This window comes from Carex rostrata, chromosome 8 (assembly GCF_964058835.1).
Source record: "Carex rostrata chromosome 8, lpCarRost1.2, whole genome shotgun sequence".
In the NCBI taxonomy this organism is placed as follows: domain Eukaryota; kingdom Viridiplantae; phylum Streptophyta; class Magnoliopsida; order Poales; family Cyperaceae; genus Carex; species Carex rostrata.
Genome location: NC_135925.1, coordinates 4,072,170 through 4,095,432, shown reverse-complemented (window position 1 = coordinate 4,095,432; position 23,263 = coordinate 4,072,170). Strand labels below are relative to the sequence as shown.

At 31.1% G+C, this 23,263-nt stretch overlaps 1 protein-coding gene across 1 annotated transcript in view; it reads right to left on the bottom strand.

Moving 5' to 3' along the window:
- Window positions 1–12,172, bottom strand: part of LOC144558273 (transcription factor MYB41-like) — a 55,531-nt gene extending 43,359 nt beyond the window's left edge. Inside the window, exons 1-3 of the mRNA XM_078307082.1 lie at window positions 11,863–12,172; window positions 11,196–11,593; window positions 10,931–11,084 (exon numbers count right to left, since the gene is read on the bottom strand). Of these exons, the coding sequence (XP_078163208.1) occupies window positions 10,931–11,084; window positions 11,196–11,593; window positions 11,863–12,125 (815 nt within the window). The 5' untranslated portion in view covers window positions 12,126–12,172. The remainder of the gene's footprint in view (window positions 1–10,930; window positions 11,085–11,195; window positions 11,594–11,862) is intronic.
- Between the last annotated feature and the right edge of the window lie 11,091 nt (window positions 12,173–23,263).

Genomic DNA, 23,263 nt, shown 5'->3' with positions numbered 1-23,263 from the left:
CGGTGTCTCCCCTCCACGCGACCACTGCCGACGCTTGCCGACCTCTCGCGACACATCCTAGGCTTTCCTGGTGTCTCTCTCCTTTACAATTCTTCAATTTTTAGGTGTATTATTAAGGTACGAATTCCTTTGTGTTGTTGGCAGGTCAAAAATTGAGTAAAAGATGGAGTCTGAGATAGAGCATAATACTTGATTTGAACTCTCGATTAGTGAATCTAGGTTAAGTGGAGCACAATCTTTTCTTTTTGTATATATACTGACAACACTGTAACAAGGATGCATGCCTTTAAAGTGTTCGACAAATGCCCAAACCAAAAAGAAATTGAAGTTAGTAATAAAAAAAAGTCTACCTTCAGTCGTGCAGCTGCACGGCTTTAAAAAAAAAAGGCTACCTTCTGTCATATATTATTTACAATAACATTAATTGAATAATTAGTGTGCTAGTTGAAACGTTCAACATTTTCCACAGATGGTCTCAATTCACTTTCATGTTAGCACTTTAAATGTTTTTTTATTCACATTTTTTTAATTTGTGAGTTCTCAGTCACAAAGAAAATGGGGGAGACACACGTAAACAACCTTGTACAAACTGCCATGATTAGCATGTGCAATTGTGAATCAAAGAATTACGGTATAGCTAGAATACGGTACCAATTGGGATCAAAGAATTACGGTATAGCTAGAATACGGTACCAATTGGGATCATATGGCTGTTATCACTCTTTTATGGTAACCACAATTTAATTGGTGACAACAATTTGCTACCAAGTTTTTTATATTTTTCATACGGAAATGCACATATTAATTTAACATGATCTAATTGCTCACAAATATTCAATTTTTTTCACATTATCAGCAGCTATGCCTATCCGATGCCACCCTTCATTGCCCAACAATTTTTTTCACAAATGCTAATTAAATAGTGTCAAGGCATAAACCCTTCATTGCCCAAGCAATGAATTCAACCCCTTCACATGCCACCCTTTCATAAACACTTGCGTTTTTTTCATTCCAGAATCTTCACATGTCACCCCTTCACAACCAATGCTAATTAATATGGTTTTTTTGTTATTAATATTTCGAATTATAAAATTGTATTATGTTGTGGATGTTAATTACAAGCAATGAATCCACCCCTTCACATGCCACCCTTTTGTTTTTTTCATTCCAGAATCTTCACATGCTAATTAATATGGTTTTTTGGTTATTAATATTCGAAATATAACATTGTATTTTGTTGTGGTTGTATTAATATTTTGAATTTATGTGATGGTTGTATTAATATTTATTGTGTCACAAAGGGAGATATCAAATTCAGGTGTGCCTCTCTGTCTAAGGGTGTAACAAACAATTGCAACGGTGGCCCTTGCTAATAATTTCCTTCTTTTACAATAAAATAATATAAACCGAAACTTAGAAAACATTAGCAACGGTGCCCCTTGCAAATAGTTTAGCCCTTCACAATAAACTAATATAATCTGAAACCTAAACTCAATTGCAACGGTGTCGCTTGCAAATATTATTGACTTTAATAATAGAATAATATTAAAAAAAATCGTTAAACTTTTGCAATGGTGACGCTTGCAAATAGATATGGCATTCGCAATAAAATATTATAAATAACATCTTAAGAACTTATGCAACGGTGGCCCTTGCAAATAATAAGGTCTTTCAGAATATAATAATATAAAAATCAACTCCAAAAATATTTGCAACGAGGACGCTTGCAAATAGTTTAGGCCTTCACAATTAAATAATATAAATACAATCCTAAACATTATTTGCAACGGTTGCCCTTGCAACAAATGTGTGGGACCCGTCTACGACTCATTTGCAAGTGTAACAGAACTGGTAATTGCAACGGGTTTTAATAAAAAAAAATAATATCTGGGGTGTTTAGGGTGGGTCTTATTATTTGCAAGGGGGAATATGTGACATTAGCAAGGGCCAGTGGAAGACATTAGCAAGCGTGATTATTTGCAAGCGCCTCCCGTTGCAACAATATTAATTTAATCAGCGAAATTCAAAAGCTCTATTTCTATTGCAAGGGGGCTTCCTACGCTTGCTAATAACGCTTCCTACGCTTGCTAATATTGGGGATTCTAGTAGTGTAACATTAATTGACACCAAACCATCTTTATATATATCCATGTTTGAACTGTTTGTGTGTATGTCTTAAAAAGGCACTCAACTATAGATTAATTAATTAACCACCTCTACCTAAATTAAACTTCTCAACGAAAAATCAGCAAAATTACCAAATTTCAACAAGCCTTAAATCATCATTCAATGTAAAGCACTTGTTTTATATAACGACGCTTTCATTATTTGAAAACTATAATTAATTAACAAATTTACTTGGCCAATGTCAAAAGTAGAACTAGATTACCATGATAGAATAAGTTAATTTGACAGGCAACTGTCTCTATTTGACTTCAGTAAGAAGACACAAGTAATCAAAGTTTGTTAAAGCTTTAATTGATTTACCTAATCTCTTGTTATCAAATGTAGGACCTGTTATAGAAGTTCTAATAGCAAAAGCAAAAGCAATGATGTATGTTGGATCATAAATTTAATAAAGTGATGTTCCTGGAAAGGAACAAAAGATAATTGATGATAATAGGATAATTAGTTGTTTTCACAACAAATTTATTAACAAATATAATAATTGTGACAATAGACAAATTTGGTCACAAAATAATTTTTTATCTATAATATATATAATAGGTTATGTATCAAATTATGTAATTAAAATGTGATTGATTTATATACATATATTTGAAAGGCATGGTAGAAGCTACCAGCTCGATAATCAATATATATAATTAATTATTTTCCTTCACTTCTCTTTCACTTTTACTTGATTTTAAAACTTTCAAAGCAGCTCATATGTTTTGAGTATTTTTTGTAATTTTATTTTTCCTGTTACAAATTAACCTTCTGAATACTTAATCAAGCTTAATATTAATCAACTGAATATGGGTTGGCCCTTACTTTTACTCAAAAAATAATATCTATATATATATATATATATTCCAATGATATTATATATGTTTCATCCTTATTCTATGATGTATGATTTACGTATATATGCCCTACGTACATGCATATCATACGCGCGAACCTCTACGTGTTATTTCTACGCGGTGCAATGCGCTCATTTATCCTACGTACCTAGCTAACAAAGCAACAGACGCTAGCTTAATTTGTTTCCATGCATGTTTATTTCTCACATTAAGATGACTATTTACATATATTAGAAAAATTTTGTTAAATGAGAAAAGTTGTATCCACTGGCATTAATTAATTAAAAGCTCTTGTAAACTCGTGTGTGTGTGTGTGTGTGTGTGTGTAAATTAAAGCTGTACAGATTTCTGTACTTTAGTAGTAGTATTGCGTATCTCTAATCATTATTATTGTAAGAAAAATATATCAATTGGGCCTGTTGAATTATGAATGTTCCTCTTAATTAACATATTCCAAATTTACATAGGCTGGTAGTCAACATCAGTTGGTTAAATGTTAGTTGTAATTTGATAGCAACCAAATAAAATATATGTATTAATTGTTTTACTTCAGCTATGCGCTAGCTATATAAATATACATAGATATAGCTATATATCTGAGTCTTGTGTAGACCACAACTTATTGCTTGGTCATTATTTTTTCTTTTCTTTTTATCTTTACCAAATCAATTTGTTCAAGCTCTGTTGACGCTTTCTACATAATTTTATATATATGTTGCATCGTCATTAACGTGTACCACCTAGTTATCTTCGTACTGTTATTTCTTTCTTCTTCTTCTTCTTCTTCTTCTTCTTGTTTTTTTTTTTTTTTTTTTTTGCTAATTTGTAATTTCCCATTTTGTAAATTTTATTGTAGATTATATAATTACTCAGGTTAACAAGAAATAACACAATTTAATAATAAGCAGGACAGACTGGAATTAAATATAATATCGTTCTAAAGGGAAGAGGCGCCAAAGATTTGTTACATAATTAATATGTGATTTTCAGCGATCTATTTTCTCTGGAGGAGCGAAATAATTAATTTTCTTTATTCATATATATATGATCTATTGACAAACGAAATCAATTGTTAAATATATGGCTTATCATAACAGTCTCATAAATTTCAAAAATCAAATATATGAGGATTCAAATTTTAAATTTAATCTTTAATTAATTTGACTCTATTTGGACAATAGCTTATATATCACCAATTTTCTGTAGTGTGGGGTATACCTTTCAAAATCACTAAGGCTGTACACATGTCAATGAAATTTTTAAATCCTTCTCAATGAATAATAAATACATCTATCACATAAATAATTGTCCTATAAACCTTTTGTCCTAATTAATATGGAAACCTAAATTTACACTACTCATGGACAAGGGAAGATTCTAATTATCACAGGTTCGAAACACGGCTAGAATATTTCTCGTGAATATTAGACAGTGATGGCTTGATGCAACCTTCTTCTAGCTAACAAAAATAAAATCATTATTAGCATTAGTAAAAGGGGTGTGCTGGATTTAGAGAGGTCACTAGACCAATAATGGAGATTTCTCCTCATGGACACTCAAATGATGCAAATTAATCATGCAACTACATAGAACTTAGGGACCATGCTTTATATGTTTTTTTGCTTGATTGTTTTATATGTCTATGATATGATACTGCATGACATATGTAAATTACTGTTTTTATAGGGTAGGTATTCTTGTACTTTTCTGTAGATGCCTAGGTTTTACCTACCCGAGAGGCTTCCACCTCCATGCAAATGCTTGCTTCTTTGGATGAAGGCACTGTACTGATGAGACAGAACTTGTGTTTTTTTGTATGTATTCATTTTCTCATGACAGGAAGCATCTAAAAAATGGAAGCTTTATTTGTTCATTTCTTTAAAAGGGCCCGCAATAATGAAATAGAGAAAACAGAGTGAAAAATATATTTTATTTCTGCTGAATAAGATAAGAAAGAGTGAAATTGGAGAATTAAAAATAGTGGAATTGAGTTTTATTGTTTGAATTTTTGTAGTCAAATTTTTGTTTCTCTTCTATTTTTCTATAAGTCAATTTTTTATTCTATGGGAAAGATGGAATAAAAAAATTATATTTTTTTCAGGAAATAGATTTAACTGATTTAAAATATGTGCGGGATCGGCACATCTTAAAGCAAATGCACACAAATCTTAAATACCCAAAAAACAGAACGACACAGAGCAAAGATATTTGCTGCATAAAACTTTAAAGAAACAAATGAAGTTATAAAGAAATAACTTGGCCACTTGGCCATGTCAGTAAATTAATTCATGAAAAAAAAATTAGGAAATATATATAGAGGTCAACCCCCACTTTTTATATAACTGAAAATGAGTAGATATAATAAAGTTTTTTACTTTTTATAATGTAACAAAACGAAAGGCTAAACAAATAATACAAAAGTAGTACCCATTCATAAGATTTGAACTGGATTATCATAAGGAAAAAAAAAACTAAATCAAATTAATGTAATTAATGAATCTGCATTAATACCCCCTTCTATATAAATCCCTCCACCTAGGGGTGTAAACGGATCGGATATTATCCGATTTCGTCCGGATCCGAATCCGAAAAATTACCTAAATTATCTGATCTGTGTTCTTATTCGAGACTATCCGTATTCGTATCCAAAAAATTATAACGGATAAGAATACGGTAAGACTTTTAACTATCGTATCTGACCGTTTACACTTTTAAATCACAACAAATGTGCTATATGTTCTTAAATTGATTTATTAAATTGCATATTGTACCAATAATTTATTAAATTGAATATAGATGTATATTTTGATGAACAATATAACACAATGACATAATTAGTGACTAATATTTTAACAATATAATAGATATTTTGTAACCAATAGCTAATTATTAAAAATATATGTATCCATCCAATATCCGATTCGTATCCACAACGTTTAATATCCGAGACTATCCGTATCCGTATCCGAAAAATTATAATGGATACGGATACGGTAAGACCACTATCGATCCGATCCGTATCCAACCGTTTACACCCCTACCTCCACCAACTCATTACTGTTTAAAAATATTTATCTCAAAATTCTGTTGCATCTCTTCCTCCAAATTAATGATAAATGTTAGGATCAGCATCAGTTCTGTCATTTTATTATCTTTAACAAATTAACACCTATAAAAGAAAGTTCACTTTATTATAGTAATAAAAGAATATTTTGATTAGTTCACTTAATTAGTAAATGGGAAGTAATAGTTTGCATTGATTAAGATCTGAAATATTAGAGATTGAGTTTTGTGAAGTAAAACATATATGGGTAAGGTTACGGTGCTATGGGTTGCATAGAGGGCTACGGTACTATGACTCAATATTCGAGTTTTTAAAATCCTAACAGTTGATCCGAACCGTTCATCTTGTTCTCCATATTAATATGTGTTTGGAGACCAAATTTTACATTTTTTGGAAACTTTTTACTATTTTTTTAGATAGGTAGAAAATTAAATATCTGAATGGTGCAGAATTTTTTAGATCAACTGATTTTCTACCTATCTAAAAAAATAGTAAAAAAATTTCAAAAAATATAAAATTTGGTCTCCAAACGCATATTAATATGAAAAACAAGATAAACGGTTCAGATCGACCGTTAGAATTTTAAAAACTCTAATATTGAGCCGTAGCTCCGTAGCCCTCTATGTAACCCATAACACCATAGTCTTAATTACCCAACATATATACACTTTACTTCATGAAGTACAATAGCTGAACTATGTACACACTCAATTTTATTATTAAAAATTACTTTTCTGCTCTTAAAAATTAACAACTTTATTTATTTTATTTTTATAAAAGTGAGTACACCTCATCGATTCCCATTAATTGAGAGCCACTTGTTCTGGAGACATGTGCCAAACCACTGGTATCTGACAAGACCCTAGGTATACTATTACATGATCAGTACCAAAATAATACTGCAACCTACATATTAACTACACCAGATAAAGCAAAACACACATAGCTAACACAAAAGCCTGCATAGTACTACAATAACAAAACAGTTTAACACCTTAACAACTATTATTTAGATGTACGCTAAAATAATATATATATATATATATATAAAAACTTATATTCACACTAAAATTATCCAAAGATTTTATTGTCATTCACATTATTGGACGCTCTTTTTACAATTATATATATAGATTTGAAATCTATTAAGCTCAGAATACATTGAGGCACGTGTTATCCATTTGAAAAAATATGTCAAGCATAGCTGATCTGTCATTAATATAAAAAATGATATTGATTTTATATTGTTCATCAATAAATTAATGTTCCCAATCATGGGTCATAAATGACTAGCGTGGGAAAGCAAATTAAAGTGGGATTCAGGTGAGATGTAATTAATTAAACAAATAGAGTAATGATTTCATCCCCCTTCTAGTCCCCTAACAGTCTCCTGACCATTAACTACTTATGGTAACTATATATCTCTCTCATTCTAGTTAGTCTTTCTAACTGTTTTGATCTCTCTTTCTCTCCCAATTAACAAAAAAAAAAAAATCACGCTCTTCACGGCCTTCACAGCCTCCGCCTCTTCTCTTTCTCGGCGTGGTGCATCATCGAGATCTGGTGAGGAGAGCGTGGTGCATCATCGAGATCTGGTGGGGAGAGCATGGTGCACCATTGGAGGGGGTCCATGCTAGCCCAGTGAAGGTTATCAGAGTGCAAGATATGAATACTTCATTAGTTGGATATGCATACTTCATGTTGTTAGATATAAATACTTCATATCTACATTAATTAGTTATAAATATTTCATTATTTGTTAGATATGAATACTTTATACCTTCAATATGAATAGTGTTAATGTCAGGTGTGAATACTTACTATAAAAAAAAAATTAAGTAAATTGAAGAAGTATTGGAAGAGATGTCCCAGAAGAGGTGTCTAATTTTGAATTGTATAAATTATTTCTTATATGTATGAATACTTCATTAATTAGATATGAATACTTCATGTTGTCAACATATGAATACTTCATTTGTTAGATATGAATACTTCATTATTTAGATATAAATATTTCATTAGTTTGATATAAATACTTCATTGTATAGATTCGCTGTAGTGGTCCCCAATCTTGGCAAATGTCGCTTTCAAACGGTTGCGGTCCCTAATCCAAGCTGTTAGATGTCGTCAGTGGTCCCCTTGATCGTTACTGGTCCCTAAAATTAATGGTCCCCCAACAGTTTGTGTTTACATTTGACCAATATTATGGATAATAAGTAAGACTACTTAAGTTCATAGGTATGAATATTATGCCTGTCAACGATGAAAAATCGCGTTAGCCCTGTAGGTTGTCGGTAGTTATCTGATGTCCAAGTCAGTTAGTGGTCCCCTGTCACACGTTTTTTGTCTTTTAGCACGAAGAACGTTTAGGGGACTGATATGGAGGTAGTGTTAGTCGACCCAAACAAATAAAGCATAATGGATACACGGCAAAAGTTATCTTGTGCAAATATATATATATATATATATCAGGATGTCATGCAAGGTATATATATTTACTTAAATGAAAAGGTAATGGATCATATGCATGCATATATACACACACACACACTTGTACGCTGACAATTCTTAATGTCAATGACTTGAACCCAAAGGAAAAGCCATTACCTAATATTGCGACTTTAAACAGTTCTTAGAAACAGATCAGTGCAGCCAAAAAGAAAGAGAGAGAGAGAAAGAAGGAGAGAGTATATTGGCAGCCACTTCAAGTTTTTTTTTTTTTTCAAAAGAGAGAGAAAAATTGGATATTAATTTACTTGGCAGTCACTGCAAAGATTTAAAAAAAAAAACAGAGAGAAACTGAATATAATTAAAAACTAAAATATTTAAGTTCTATATTGATAGGAGTTTGGTCAACTTGTTAAGATGAACTTTTCTCTAAAAAGAGAGGAATAGAATAATATTCAAGGTGGTAATTGTAAAAGTGGAGAGGTTTGGGTTATATATGAAATCATCTCGTTGACTAAATTTTGATGCTAATGAAAAGGTAGGGACTTGTCTGGTAAATTGCAATTGATTTTGCCTTTTGATGTTAATTAGTTAGTCTTTTACCAAAATACAGGTGCAAGAGGCAGAGGTGGTTATCTCTAAGAACTTTAATTAGCGGAGCTTGCTTAATTACATTTCTTTTTGAATCTCATTGGTAACAGGAAATTGTACCATATGCATTATTATTATATGGCTGTGTTGTTTTAGGCTTTTAGTAGCATGTAGTGTGGTACCATTAATTGAACTCTTTTGTTTCGAATGAAACTGATGGTATAACAACTTTTTAAAAATATATATATACGAGAATGAAGGAGCAAGATTATAAAAAAATGAGATAAAAGTGAATGAGAGCAAAAAAAAAAAAAGTGTCAATCCTCTTCTCTTTTTCTTGTTTGCATCAGATTAGTGTCTATTTTCTTGTCTTCTTTATGCAATAAAATTAGGTGCAAATTAAGTTTTCAAATTAATCTTCTCTGATGAGAACACTATATTTTGAACCAGCAATAAACTTCAAATTATTCTCTCACATATAGAAATAATCTAATAGAAAGTTAAATACACTTAATGAATAATTGCACCTTGTAACCAAAAGAAATAGTAGCTCAAATTTAATCTTTCAAGTTTCAATCAATCAAAAAATATAATTGTAGGATATGAGCACACGGCCCACAATTTTCACTGGTCTATATCAGTTAACAAAAAAGACAATTTCAACTGGCAAATTATATATTCATGAGATAACTGCACAACTTCTAATGAAACAAATTTTCCTTAATCAAGCTCATGTGATATTTCCGTGCTAATTAAATATGCTATATATATTGCTGAAATTCAATTAAAACATATGTTGTAATGCTATTAATTTAACATGCATGATTTGTTCAGAAACTGTAGCGCCGCTATTTGAGAACCTCCCTCAAGTTTATAGAATTAAATAATCTTAAATAACTTCACAAAATATAGTTCAATGATAGAAAATCATTTTCCCTTTTAATTTGTATATTGGCAGTTGACAATGCATTCTTAGTGTGCGTCAGTACATACATCTAAAAAGTTTATTTAATTGCTAAAACTATAGCCAAAAATACCACAAATAACATATATCAAAAATAGAAATGGTATATATTATCTTTCAATTCTTTTATTAATTTTTATAGTTTACATATGATATTGTGAATAGTGGATAAAGATTTTTGATAGTTCAACTTACTATTTAAACATTCCAAATCAAGAAGAAAGCTCACACTCAGCTCGTTATCTCATTCCACAAGCAACAACCTATATAACTAACCTAACTAATCAAATTTTAGTAGTGCATATATATATATATATATATATATATATATATATATATAAATTATGTCATCGCTGGATTACATGTTTTTAGTATCTAGCAAAGAGTTTGTTAACATGCCGAGTAAAGGAGACGCTCCATATTAATTAAGAAAATAAATTCAAGGAAGCTGGGAATGAAGTACACATGATCTAAGTACAAAAACAATATCTTAATTAAAAGAGCAGAAACAAAACAAATCATAGAACCCTTTTTTACACACTCTTCTCTAAAATATCATTTTCTTTTTATTGGGTCTCTAATCACTCAAAAACATTAAAAATAGTTTCCGTCTTTACTCCCACATGACCAATTCAAAGATCTACGTACTGCTGGGACATGATAGTTGGCTGCAAATAATGAGGAAAAAAAAATTAGATAATTAAAATAAGGTAATTAACATAGTGACATTGAGAAAGCTTAATCTTGGTAGTCACTACCAAGCTTTCAAAAAAAATAAGATATTGAGAAAACTTAAATAAAAATATATAATTAATATCAACAAATTTTGCTACTTACTCTAGAATATCCTTCCAACTAAAATCCTCATCCACTAAATCAGTTAGATTGAGCATCTCTGACGGCTCGGATAAGCTTGATAAATTTGAGAATGTATTCGGGCTCAAAGCCGGCTGAGCCATTTCCTCAGGTGATGCCGCAACCAATGAAGGGACTTGACAGATATCAAACAAGGAATTATCAGTACCGTCACTTGCCAGACGACATATTTTGTATGAAAATGAAATGTCGGATTCTTGGTTGAAGGTGATAAGATTATAGATACCTGAATTTGAGAAATTTGGCTGACAGAGGTTGCTAACGAAGCCGGTCTGAAGGGCATTGCAACCCAAAACAGAATTCAATGCATCAACATTTGTTGACAGAGGATCTGGACTGATTGCTTGAAGCAGGTTTTTTATAAGGTGCATCCTCGCTAGCTGCGCGACATCTGCTTGTAGCCTGAATGCATTTTCTAAGGGGTTTGTGATGTTGCCAAGATTGAATCCATTCACGGCGTTTAGAAGGCTAGGTAAATTGGACAGTATATCGAGATCTGTGCGTTGTTGATGAGTGACCGGATCGATTCCCGTCATGAGGAGCTTCTTTCTGATGTGGGTATTCCAGTAGTTCTTGATCTCATTGTCGGTGCGTCCCGGCAATTTTGTAGCTATTGTAGACCACCTTCAAAAGATTAATTAGAACATTAATTCGATTTGTTCTTCTAAACACAAGAACATGCTCTCAGGTTAAGTTCCAATTGAAATCATGCTACCGATCCATACTTGAATAAAGTATGTAAACTATATAAATTTGTGTTCTTTAGAATGAGAACTTCAAAATTACATATGGCCATGTTGATATCAAAGTAAACAGAATCAGACCATTATCGCATAAGCACTTAATAATTTCTGCATGTGCGTGCGAGCATGTGAGAGAGAAAGAGGTCATACTTGTTACCAAGGACGGAGTGGAGGTGTACGATGAGGCGCTCTTCATCATCAGAGAATCTTCCTCGCTTGATATCGGGTCGCAGATAGTTGGTCCATCTGAGGCGGCAGCTCTTTCCGCACCGCTTCAACCCAGCCTTTTTCGGGAGGTAACGCCAGTTCCCTGGGCCATGTTTCTCTATGAATTCCTTCAGCTTCTCATCCTCCTCTGCTGTCCATGGACCCCTCTTCACCTCCGCCTCGTCACAGCACGGTGCTCTAACCATCTATTTAGTTGATGTATTTGTTCTCTTGGAAGAGCTAATGTAACCTATAAGCAGTAAAAGTATTTTGTGTGAAGGGAAAAAGAAATACTCTTTAGGTATAGATATTTAAATATACTGAAGAAACTATAAGAAAGCAAAATCTACAGTAGTAGATTCTATGTAGAAAACACTATAGAAATATAGAATGATGCATAAATTTAGAGAGGAGAAGGGAATATTCTACAAGCAGATGCATCTTAATAATGTTTCTACAAGAATATTTAGTAGATGCAAGATCAGAAGAGAGATGGGAGAGGGGATGTACGTACCTGAGGAGAAATTAAAGACACCTAAATTGAGGTGGAATTGTGAAATGATTTGAGGGATGATAGTGGAGAGAGATGTTTTATAGTATAGTTGGTTGACCATGGTCGCATTTTTTATTTGTTTATTTTTTTTTAATACGTGTGTTAATTATATATATCCAGTTAGGATTTTAGTGGAACGAGAAAATATCTTAGGATGTGGACTAATAATGCTACTATGTGTTTCTCTATTCATATTGGAAATTTAGTAATGGCTGGATTTTATGTGACTATAATTTGTCATATACCCATATGGCTCTCCTCTATGATCTGTTTGCACTTTGCACTGAAGGTCTTTTTTTTTTCCTTATTTGTTGGAAATTAAGTAAAAACATTGCAAGTATGGTTTTGGAATTACACGTCCATTTTGCTAATTTAATGTAGTTCAAAATGTTAAATAATTTGTTTGCCCCTAATTAATGTAGATAAATTAATAACTTTCACCTATTTGTTTAAGGCTAATCTTCAGTTCTCTAAAATTTCAACCAAAAATTAAGTGTATATATAAATGGGCCGGGCTACAATAAATAAAGCGTTTTAGTATTATGTACCAAGTTTAACTACGTTTGATTGCTTTATTTTTACACATTTTGACTTATTTAAATCAAAAACTGCCAATCTTATAGTAAAATTACCACAATTATATGTAACTAAAGACAATATTTGATGCAACAATTAGAGCGACAATTTTGAAATTAAGTTGGGAGCTGACTGATCATGATGTTTGCTAATATTTGTGTAATACTAAAATAATATGACAAGATCAGAGCAGAAATTATAGATAAGTACCTATATATATATATATGTTACTTCTTTTCAATTTTATGTAGCTTCCGATTGGAAAGGGTTTGGAACAAATGGAGAGAATAAAAAAATGTTTTTTTATTATTTTTAATTAGTTTGCAAAGACACTTTATTTATTTTATTTTTCAAACTATTTTTCTAAACTATCTAGAGAGACAAGTTCGGAATATATCTACCAAACTTTGTGAAGTAAAAAAAAAATATCAAAGCCCTTTCTTCGCTTAAAAAATAAAAATGAAAATATATAATACATAAAAGCTAATTTTTATACCCTTATATTAATTGTACAAGCGCTTACGATTTCTATTAATTGTCTTGTATATCATACATTTTACTTTCATATAAATTACAAAAATTTATAAAGCATAAGTAATATTTATGCATAATTTTATCACGATTTCTCATTGTCAGTTCAAAATAGCTTTTCTTAATTGAAAATAGATATATATCTAAGATTTATTTATACATTTTGCTACTGTTTTAAAGCAAGCTTTTAGTATATAGGTATATATGCATTATCTATTGTCAATTAATTCAACAATAATTTATTATGAATAATCCATAAAATAATTCGAAATTATGTTTAATTCGATCATAAATTATACAAAATATTAATTGTTACTATGAATACTGAATTAAAGTTTTCAATTCTATATATCTACACACGCCCTATCTTTCATATAATTGTCACAATTGTGGTTCACAAAAGATCCATTCTCCTACCGTCCTACGTAAGACCATGCACTAGGGGTGTCAATGGTACCTTTTTAGCCGTTTACCCGACCCGTATCGTATTCGATAAGGCGGGTATGGGTAAGATTTTTTTTTCATTAGCTTATTGGGTATGGGTATCGGTAAGAATTTTTTTTCGTTAAATAAATGGGTAAGGGTATGGATAATGACTATTTTGTACCCGTTACCCTATAGGGTAATTATAAAATCTAAATATATATTCAATTCAATTTTCAACCCACTTAAATGTATATTGTGTTTTTGAATTTTTATTCTTTATAAAAAATAATTTAGTTGGAATTGATTGCACATTTTTTTATTTTTTTTTATTAGAAATGCAATTATGTATATGTGAAATGAATGAGTTTTTGATGTTTAATTTGTAAAATATAATAAAACTAATTATTATACTAGTATTATCCGTTATTCACTCGCTACCGTTTCGTTACCCGATAATATTAACGGGTAAGGATAGAGTAGGGTAAGATCAATTTTTAATGGGTATGGGTAGGGTATGGGTAAAGTCAATTTTAATGGGTATGGGTATGAAAATGTCTCCACCCAATCTGAACCGTACCCATTGACACCCCTACCATGCACGTTATAGATGTCTAGCTGAATTAATTAATGGGGTAATGCTTGGGTGCTATGAATAACATAAGGTCATCTATGCTACGGTCTAAAAAATTTATCATATAAACTTTAAATTTCGATTTAAGTAGCTCAATAAATTGATTATATAATAAGCTTGTAGAATACTAATTTTTACTATTTTTGAAAAAAAATTACTATTTTTGAAAAAAAATTACTATTTTTTATGATTTATGAAAGATGTCAAAAAAGTCTAAAATATTGACAATTTTTTTTAATTTTTATGTCATCTTTCATAAATCATAAAAAAATAGTAAAAAAAATTCAAAAATAGTAAAAATTAGTAAATTACAAGCTTATTATATAACCAATTTATTGAACTACTTAAATTGAAGTTTGAAGTTTATACGATAGGTTTTTGAGACCGTAGCACGGAAGACCCTTATATTATCTATAGCACCCAAGCCTAACTCTTAATTAATATATTGCATCTAGCCAATCAAAAGTTGAACTTGAACAGTAGATGTTTCCTTCCCGTTTGCAGTCAAATAGTATACAAGAATTGTTGCAATTTGGCATTAATAAAATAGAAGTTGGAAGTGAATTAGGTCTCTTTGTCTCCCAATTGGTTACTCTTATATTATCCTTAATTACTTTTTAGATACTCAACTCTTAATTAAAATTTTTTTATGATTATTTATAGTGAAATTTAACTAATAATGTACAATATAATGTTTCAGAATGTCAATTCATTTGAACCAAAATGAATATTCATTGTTTTAGTTTAAAACAGTTGTTGACAGTTGTCAAGTATTTTTATTTTGATCAAAATGTGTTTTAATAGCTACTAGTATCGAACTCATGCATTGTAACGGAAACATATTATAAAATGAAGAAAATCAAGAATTTGATTTACAATTTTAATTTCAAACTTTGATGCAAGTAAAGAGATTTGATTAAAAAAAAAACAACTGGATTGTAGAAATATATACATCCCATAGACCAAAAGGACAAAAAATATTTAGTAAAAGTGAATTCGTATTAATAAATTGGTTGCTCTATTTTGTGGCACTAATTATAATTAATGTTACTAAAATCTCTCCTCAATATATGTTCTCCAGATAATTAACAACTAAAACTAAGAACGAACCTGAACATACTAATAAAAAATAATATTTTATCTTATCAAAAATGAAGAAGTAAAATTGTAAAAAAAAATGTTATAGCTTAAATTGAGTGATGTATTAAATTTGGAGATATCAAATAATTTGATAAGATATCAAATGCTGATAAAATATTTTTAAAAGATGTCAGCATTTGATATTCTTAAAAATAATCTATCCTGATTCTTAAATAAGAAAATAAAGAATGGGAGATAGTTGGAGATGAGAAAAAAGGAAATTAATAAATTGATTTCTCTTCAATTTTGTTCTCTATTCAATTATAATTGTAACATATCGTTTGACTAAATTTAGACTTATACACGTAAAAAAGATGCATTTAATTAAAAGAAGACAAATTATTTGATTGGAGGGCTGATATTAAATCCGAAATTTCATCTTTCAATAATAGCCGTTGACAGATCAGGACATCAACGTGCATATATAATATAAAAATAGAGATAACTTTCTTTAATTTCAAGTTCACACCCATCATAAAATGGACATTTTGTTATTAATATTATTTAGAAGTAAAAAATATTGGTCCCAAAAGCACTTAGAGGGGGTGAATAAGATCTTTTTAAATTTTTAATCTAAGTTATAAGGTTCTAGTGTGTCGTAAGTTATTCTTGGCAGAAAATTAGAATAACTTTGTTCTAAACTAAAATATAAAATAAAATAAAGTAAATAGTAGAGTTTAGAGACACTTGACACGAGAGTTGTTTACGGAGTTCGGCACTAACGTCTACGTCTCCGAGGCCCGCGATCTTCGAGATGGCGCGCCTTTCTTTACCCAATGAGAAATGATTACAAGGTGAAATCGGTGAGCCCTTACAATCTTCTGAGAAGTCATACGGCCTGAACACGAGCACTAAAGGCTCAAAGAAAGACAATCTGATTCGCAAGGACTCAAGGATTGCTAGGTGAGCACAAGGCTTGAAGTAGTAATTGATTTGATCACGCATGATTACTCTAGGAGCTGTTGAATTGATTGAATAAACTTGAGATTGATTGTGAGTATTGAAGTTTAAGTGCACAAGCAACAATAGCTTTCTCTAGATCTGAAAATACGAAATATTGAAGTTGGGGATGGCTAGAGTGTCAATCCAAACCTTAGTATAGCTTCTATTTATAAAGAGCTGATAAAAAGGAAGTATCTGACCGTTACAACGGTACAGGGATCGTTATAACGGTAGGTAATTTGAACTGGTTTGGATTGTAACGGTAGGGACCATGATAACGGTCCCCATCACGAAAGTCTCTGACTTGCCAACCATTCAGCGCCGGTTATGATCAATTTATATCGGCACAGCACATTCTACAAATTTATTTATTCCGTTGCAACGGTAGGCCTCACTTAGGTCAGTCTCAAACTTATTTTACCAATTTTACAGATTGATTGTCCTTAATCTTGAGTTAATATTTTTGCTATCCAATATCTTGTGCTTCATTACTACATCCTCGATGTTATCTTGCAGTTCATTAATTCATTCTTGATGTGTATTTATTGAATCTTCAGTTATCATGAACCTGCATAATGTTTCAAGAAGAAAAACTGTAAAATACAATTATATATGTTTTGCAAATCTAGTCAAATGGATAAATCGAGGGCTCCAAAAGCCAACAAAAAATGCATAAGATTTTTCTAAAGGTGAACATGATGAGGACTCACACTACTACAAAAAAATCCTTTTATATCGGTTAGAATCGCGTTGCGCCATCGGGGTCCGATCTGATGCATATCGCCCCGATAAGAAATGTGTTCCCTTTTGCCATCTTTTTCTCCATATTAATATGTGCTTGGAGACCAAATTTAAATTTTTCTGAATTTTTTTACTATTTATTAAGCCACTTTGAAAATTGCTGATCCAACGGTGGCTTAACAAAACAGTAAAATCAGCAGCCACCATTGGATCAGCAAATTTCAAAGTGGCTTAATAAATAGTAAAAGTTCAGCAAAATGTAAAATTTGGTCTCCAAGCACATATTAATATGGAGAACAAGATGAACGGTTCGGATTGACGTTTTGGATTTTGAAATTTCAAATTTTGACCGTATGTATATCGGGTCATATGCATACGAATGCACATTAGTCACTCTCTCTCTCTCTCTCTACATATATATATATATATATATATAGGCTGTGGCTAATTTGCTGCCGGCAGCATTTCTGCCGGCGGTGCTGCCGCCCATTTTTCTGTTTTGTGATGTCCAAACAACAAATCCAAACCGTTAGATGTTTAATCTATATTATAATCTACTTGGAGACCAAATTTGACATTTTTTGGAATTTTTTTACTATATATTAAGCTGGTTTGAAAAACGCTGATTTCAATGCTGCAGAAATTTACTGAAATCAGCGGTTTTCAAACCAGCTTAATATATAGTAAAAAAATTCCAAAAAATGTAAAATTTGGTCTCCAAGTAGATTATAATATAGATTAAACATCTAACGGTTTGGATTTGTTGTTTGGACATCACACAGCTAAATATAGCCCCGGCAGCACCTCTGCTGAAATGCTGCCAGCAGCAATTTAGACAGACCCTATATATATATATAATGTTTTGATTACTGGTACATTTACGATAATATGGAGAACAAGATGAACGGTTCGGATCGACGTTTTAAACTTTGAAAATTGGAAAACGAATTGGTAGCACCAAAGCTTAGAAACTACCACTTTGATCTTAACCAACCTCTATATAATATGTTTTGATTACTGGTACATTTACGATAATATATATTATACTTGACATATTTCTGAGAATGAATATCTCCCCTCTCACGGATGTTGTTAGCAACCCTAGCTAACAAGCGTCAGCATAATTAATTAGTAATTAATTTTCCAAATCCTAAATTAGCCGAGGTTAGTGGGAGAATAATATATAGTCATAGATAACTAGCTGGAAGGAAACAGCCTCATATGTTAACGTTGAATCAGGCAATCAGCCTCATGTTTTGGAAATTAACTAACATGTCATACTAAATATATATATATAGGAATATGCTAGCATGCTATGCATAGCATAGAGCTCCTCCATGCAACGCCTTGGATTTCGACTTTTCAAAATCCTAACGGTCGATCCGAACCGTTCATCTTGTTCTCCATATTAATATGTGTTTGGGGACCAAATTTTACATTTTTTGGAATGTTTTTACTATTTCTTTAGATTTATTGAAAATTGTTGTTTTCAGTAAACCTGGACCATAAAAAAACAGCGATTTTCAATAAATCTAAAGAAATAGTAAAAAAATTTCAAAAATGTAAAATTTGGTCCCCAGATACATATTAACATGGAGAACAAGATGAACGGTTCGGATCGACCGTTAGGATTTTGAAAAGTCAAAATCCAAGGCGTTGCATGGAGGGGCTCTATACTATGCATAACATGCTAGCATATTCCTATATATATATATATATATATATATAGAGTTAGGCTGGGGTGCTATGGATAGCATAGTGGCCTCTATGCTACGGCTCAATATTCGAGTTTTCAAAATCCAAATGGTCGATCCGAACCGTTCATCTTATTCTCCATATTAATATCTGCTTGGAGACCAAATTTTACATTTTTCTGAATTTTTTTACTATTTATTAAGTATTTTACAAAATTGTTGATCCAACGGTGGCTGCACAAAACAGTAAAACCGTTGGATTAGCGATTTTCAAAGTGGCTTAATAAATAGTGAAAAAATTCAGAAAATTATAAAATCTGGTCTCCAAGCAGATATTAATATGGAGAATAAGATGAACGGTTCGGATCGACCGTTTGGATTTTGAAAACTAGAATATTGAGCCGTAGCATAGAGGCCACTATGCTATCCATAGCACCCCAGCCTAACTCTATATATATATATAGAGAGAGAGAGAGAGAGAGAGAGAGATAGGCTAATATACAATCGATTGCACCACGCCTCTCGTGCAACCAAGTGGTTTTCCGATTTTTACCAAATGATCGATCCGAACCGTTAGATGTGTTCTCCATATTAAAATCCGCTTGGAGACCAAATTTTACATTTTTTTTGGAATTTTTTTACTATTTATTAAGCCACTTTGAAAATCGCTGATCCAACGGTAGCTTCTGATTTTTACTGTTTGGCAAGCTACCGTTGGATCAGCAATTTTCAAAGTGGCTTAATAAATAGTAAAAAAATTCCAAAAAATGTAAAATTTGGTCTCCAAGCAGATTTTATTATGAAGAACACATCTAACGGTTCGGATTAATCATTTGGACTTTAAAAATCGGAAAACCACTTGGTTGCACGGAAGGTGTGGTGCAATCGATTGTATATTAGTCTATCTATATATATATATATATATATATATCTTAATTATTTCGCTTGCTACTGGACCGTTAGCAGTGGCCACACTGTGACCTATGTATTATTGTCAGAGTCCTTTTCGTACATGGCCCCACTGAAACCCCAGCCACACAACTTTTGTTTACATGAAAAAGGAAAAGAAAAAAAAACATTTTAAAAAATTAATTAAAAAATACTTATTAGTTAATTGTTAGGAGAATTAAGAGAACCCATATATATACTATGACTACAAGAGAAAATTATTGTCAAAGTTAAATTAAGTTAAATTGTGTGAAAATAGTAGGAGATATATGATATATTAGGCTAGCTAGAAATATTTTGTGTAAATTAAAAAAAAAAATGGCTATACATTTTTATAATTGGTAAGTTATTCACGCAAAAAATAAACTTTTGAAAAAAGAAACGAAAAGAATCTTTGAGCAAATGATGATGTTCACTACAAAAATAAAATTTATACAACTGTATTAATTTGTTACCGGTGATAAGATAATTTGATCTCGTAAACACGACATGTGTAGGGAGGAGAGATCACTTGATAATGGTTATTTTAAAAATATTAACAATGGGATTTTCAATTTAATTCAATAGAAATTGAAAATTAAAAAGTAAATTTACAAGTATATTATTGGACTTGCAATACTTAAGAATCAAATTTCATGCAATTTAAGTATTGTTTGATGATGCATTAGTTGAAATTTTAAGTGATCATTTGATGTAAGGTGAAATACACATCAAATTTCATCATATTTTATATACAATGTAGAAAGTAATTGAAAGTAACAAGGCAATAAAAAAATCAATTGATAGTAATTCATTATTGTAAAAAAAAGGAGGTCAAAAATGACCTCCATTTGAATGCATCTATGGTAAATTAATGCATGTTTCAAATAACAATTATTTTTATTTATTATAATATTAACTTCGTTAAACTAGTAAATGGTTAAATTAACAAGCTAATTAGTAAGATTAGGTGGGGAAAATGTTCATTTTAAATATTTTACTGTGAAAGTTTAAGGTGGGTACATGAATAATCCCCCCCATTGAATTTACCATTGAAATTTTCTCTTTTTTTCTGACGCAGGAGAAACCAGTGTTATAAAATGCGGTTTCTATGCGGTATGCGGAAAGTCACCGCATACCGCATATACGGTATACGGCCGCATATGCGGATTTTTATGCGGATTTATATATGCGGATTTTAAAATAAAAATTCATATATATTTGGAAGCATAATCTCACAACAAGAATAAGAATACACATATTTGTAGAACTATTTTATATCCATTATTCTCTAATATAAAAGCAACATACATATATAAGAATACACAATAACAATATCATATGCGGATCACATGCAGTTCATATGCGGATCATATGCAGTATATGCGGTTCATATGCGGATCATATGCGGTTCATATGCAGTATATGCGGTTCATATGCGGATCATATGCGGTTCATATGCGGATCATATGCGGTTCATATGCGGTATGCGGATCATATGCGGTATGCAGTCAAAAATTATGCGGCCGAATATGCGGCCGCATATTAGACCGCATATTAATTTTCTATGTGGTTCGGAACCGCATACGCATATGCGGCCGCATATACCGCATTTTGTTACACTGGGAGAAACAATTCAATTGATGCTTTAATTAGATATGGAAAATCTCTTTCAATTCAATGACAAATAGTCAAATGAAGATCTAAGAGGGCGTCACCTTGTCACTGGCTTACGCCAATGCTTAGAAAATTCAATCCGGTTGGGAACTTTATCTATTTGCCCCTGTAATAGTACGGTTTTGTACTTACACAATCTTCAAATTGTTTTTGTAGTTCAAGAAAAGGAACCCTCCAAATTAACATAAATTATAGCTTCTCAAATTTTGCATTCAAAATAATATCTATGCTGATATATCCTTCTCATATTAGATTGCTAACCAATTCTTAGTTGTCTTCTGTCAACTTGGTTTTTTTTTTTTTTAATTAATTTATGGACTAATTTGAGTTAACTAACGCACCTAATTTAACTGTCATGTAGTTTAAGCAAATTGATGGTTTGAAGTGTAACTGTCAATACCAATATATTAAGGCATGATTTGTATGCAATTGATACCAATGGTTCATTTAAATAGAACCAATTGCCAATTTGATGCCTCAAAATGGGGTCTTATCAGATTAAACATATGCAAGCACACTTAGTCAAATTTAAAAACTGCATAAGAAAAAAAATATTAAATTTAATTAGAAAGGACAAAACATGAATCATGCCACAAATAGTCATCTGCAAGTAAGATTTTCATCTTATAAGATTTAGTAGCAATTAATGTAACATTATTATTAGATCCTATGCATTGCTGGTGCTTACATGTCTTGATACATGGAATGGTTTGCTGCTCTTACCTGCCATCAATTTTTTATTAATCCTCTATATATGTCCTCATATTTTGGTGTGAAAAAAGCTTCAATGGTTATCCATATGCATTTAGCAAATTACATTAGACCAGTTTTAACAAACACAATTTACAAATTAATAATTAAGTATAATAATTTAGAAGGGGTTACTTTGACAAAAAATTTATTCTTACAAATTTGATAATCTTCAAAATAAAGCTCAAATTCAAAATTCAAAATAAATTTTAAATGATCAGATTTAGTATATATTTTTACATCGAGCAATTTTAAATTTTAACAATCCAAAATCATCAAACAAGTTTCAATATTTAATTGTTATGTTATATATATGTCCAATAGCATATCTACAATAATTTTCAATATTTAATTTCATTTACTTTGTTTTAAAACATATTATTAAGATTCTTAAAATAATCATTGTCAACTGATTCCTCCCCATTTATTTATATATTGTAAAATGGGGCAAGTACAGAGTATCAAATGGAAGCTACTATTAACATACTATAGATCAGTCTGAGGTTTTGGCCAACTCAGTATAATGGCCTCCTTTTAATTTACTGTTTTTTTTTCTTATGATGTAACTGTACACCGGTTTTCTATTTCTCTTTAATTTCCGTTATTTATGCTCAACTGTTTTGAGCCTCTATGTTTTTCTATTTTAAGTTAGTTATCAACTTTGTAACTGACTTTATTTAAATGGAATGTGGGCTAGACCCATATTTTTACTCAAAAAAAAAATGGAGGGCCGCAGATTGAATTGGAGCTCCACTC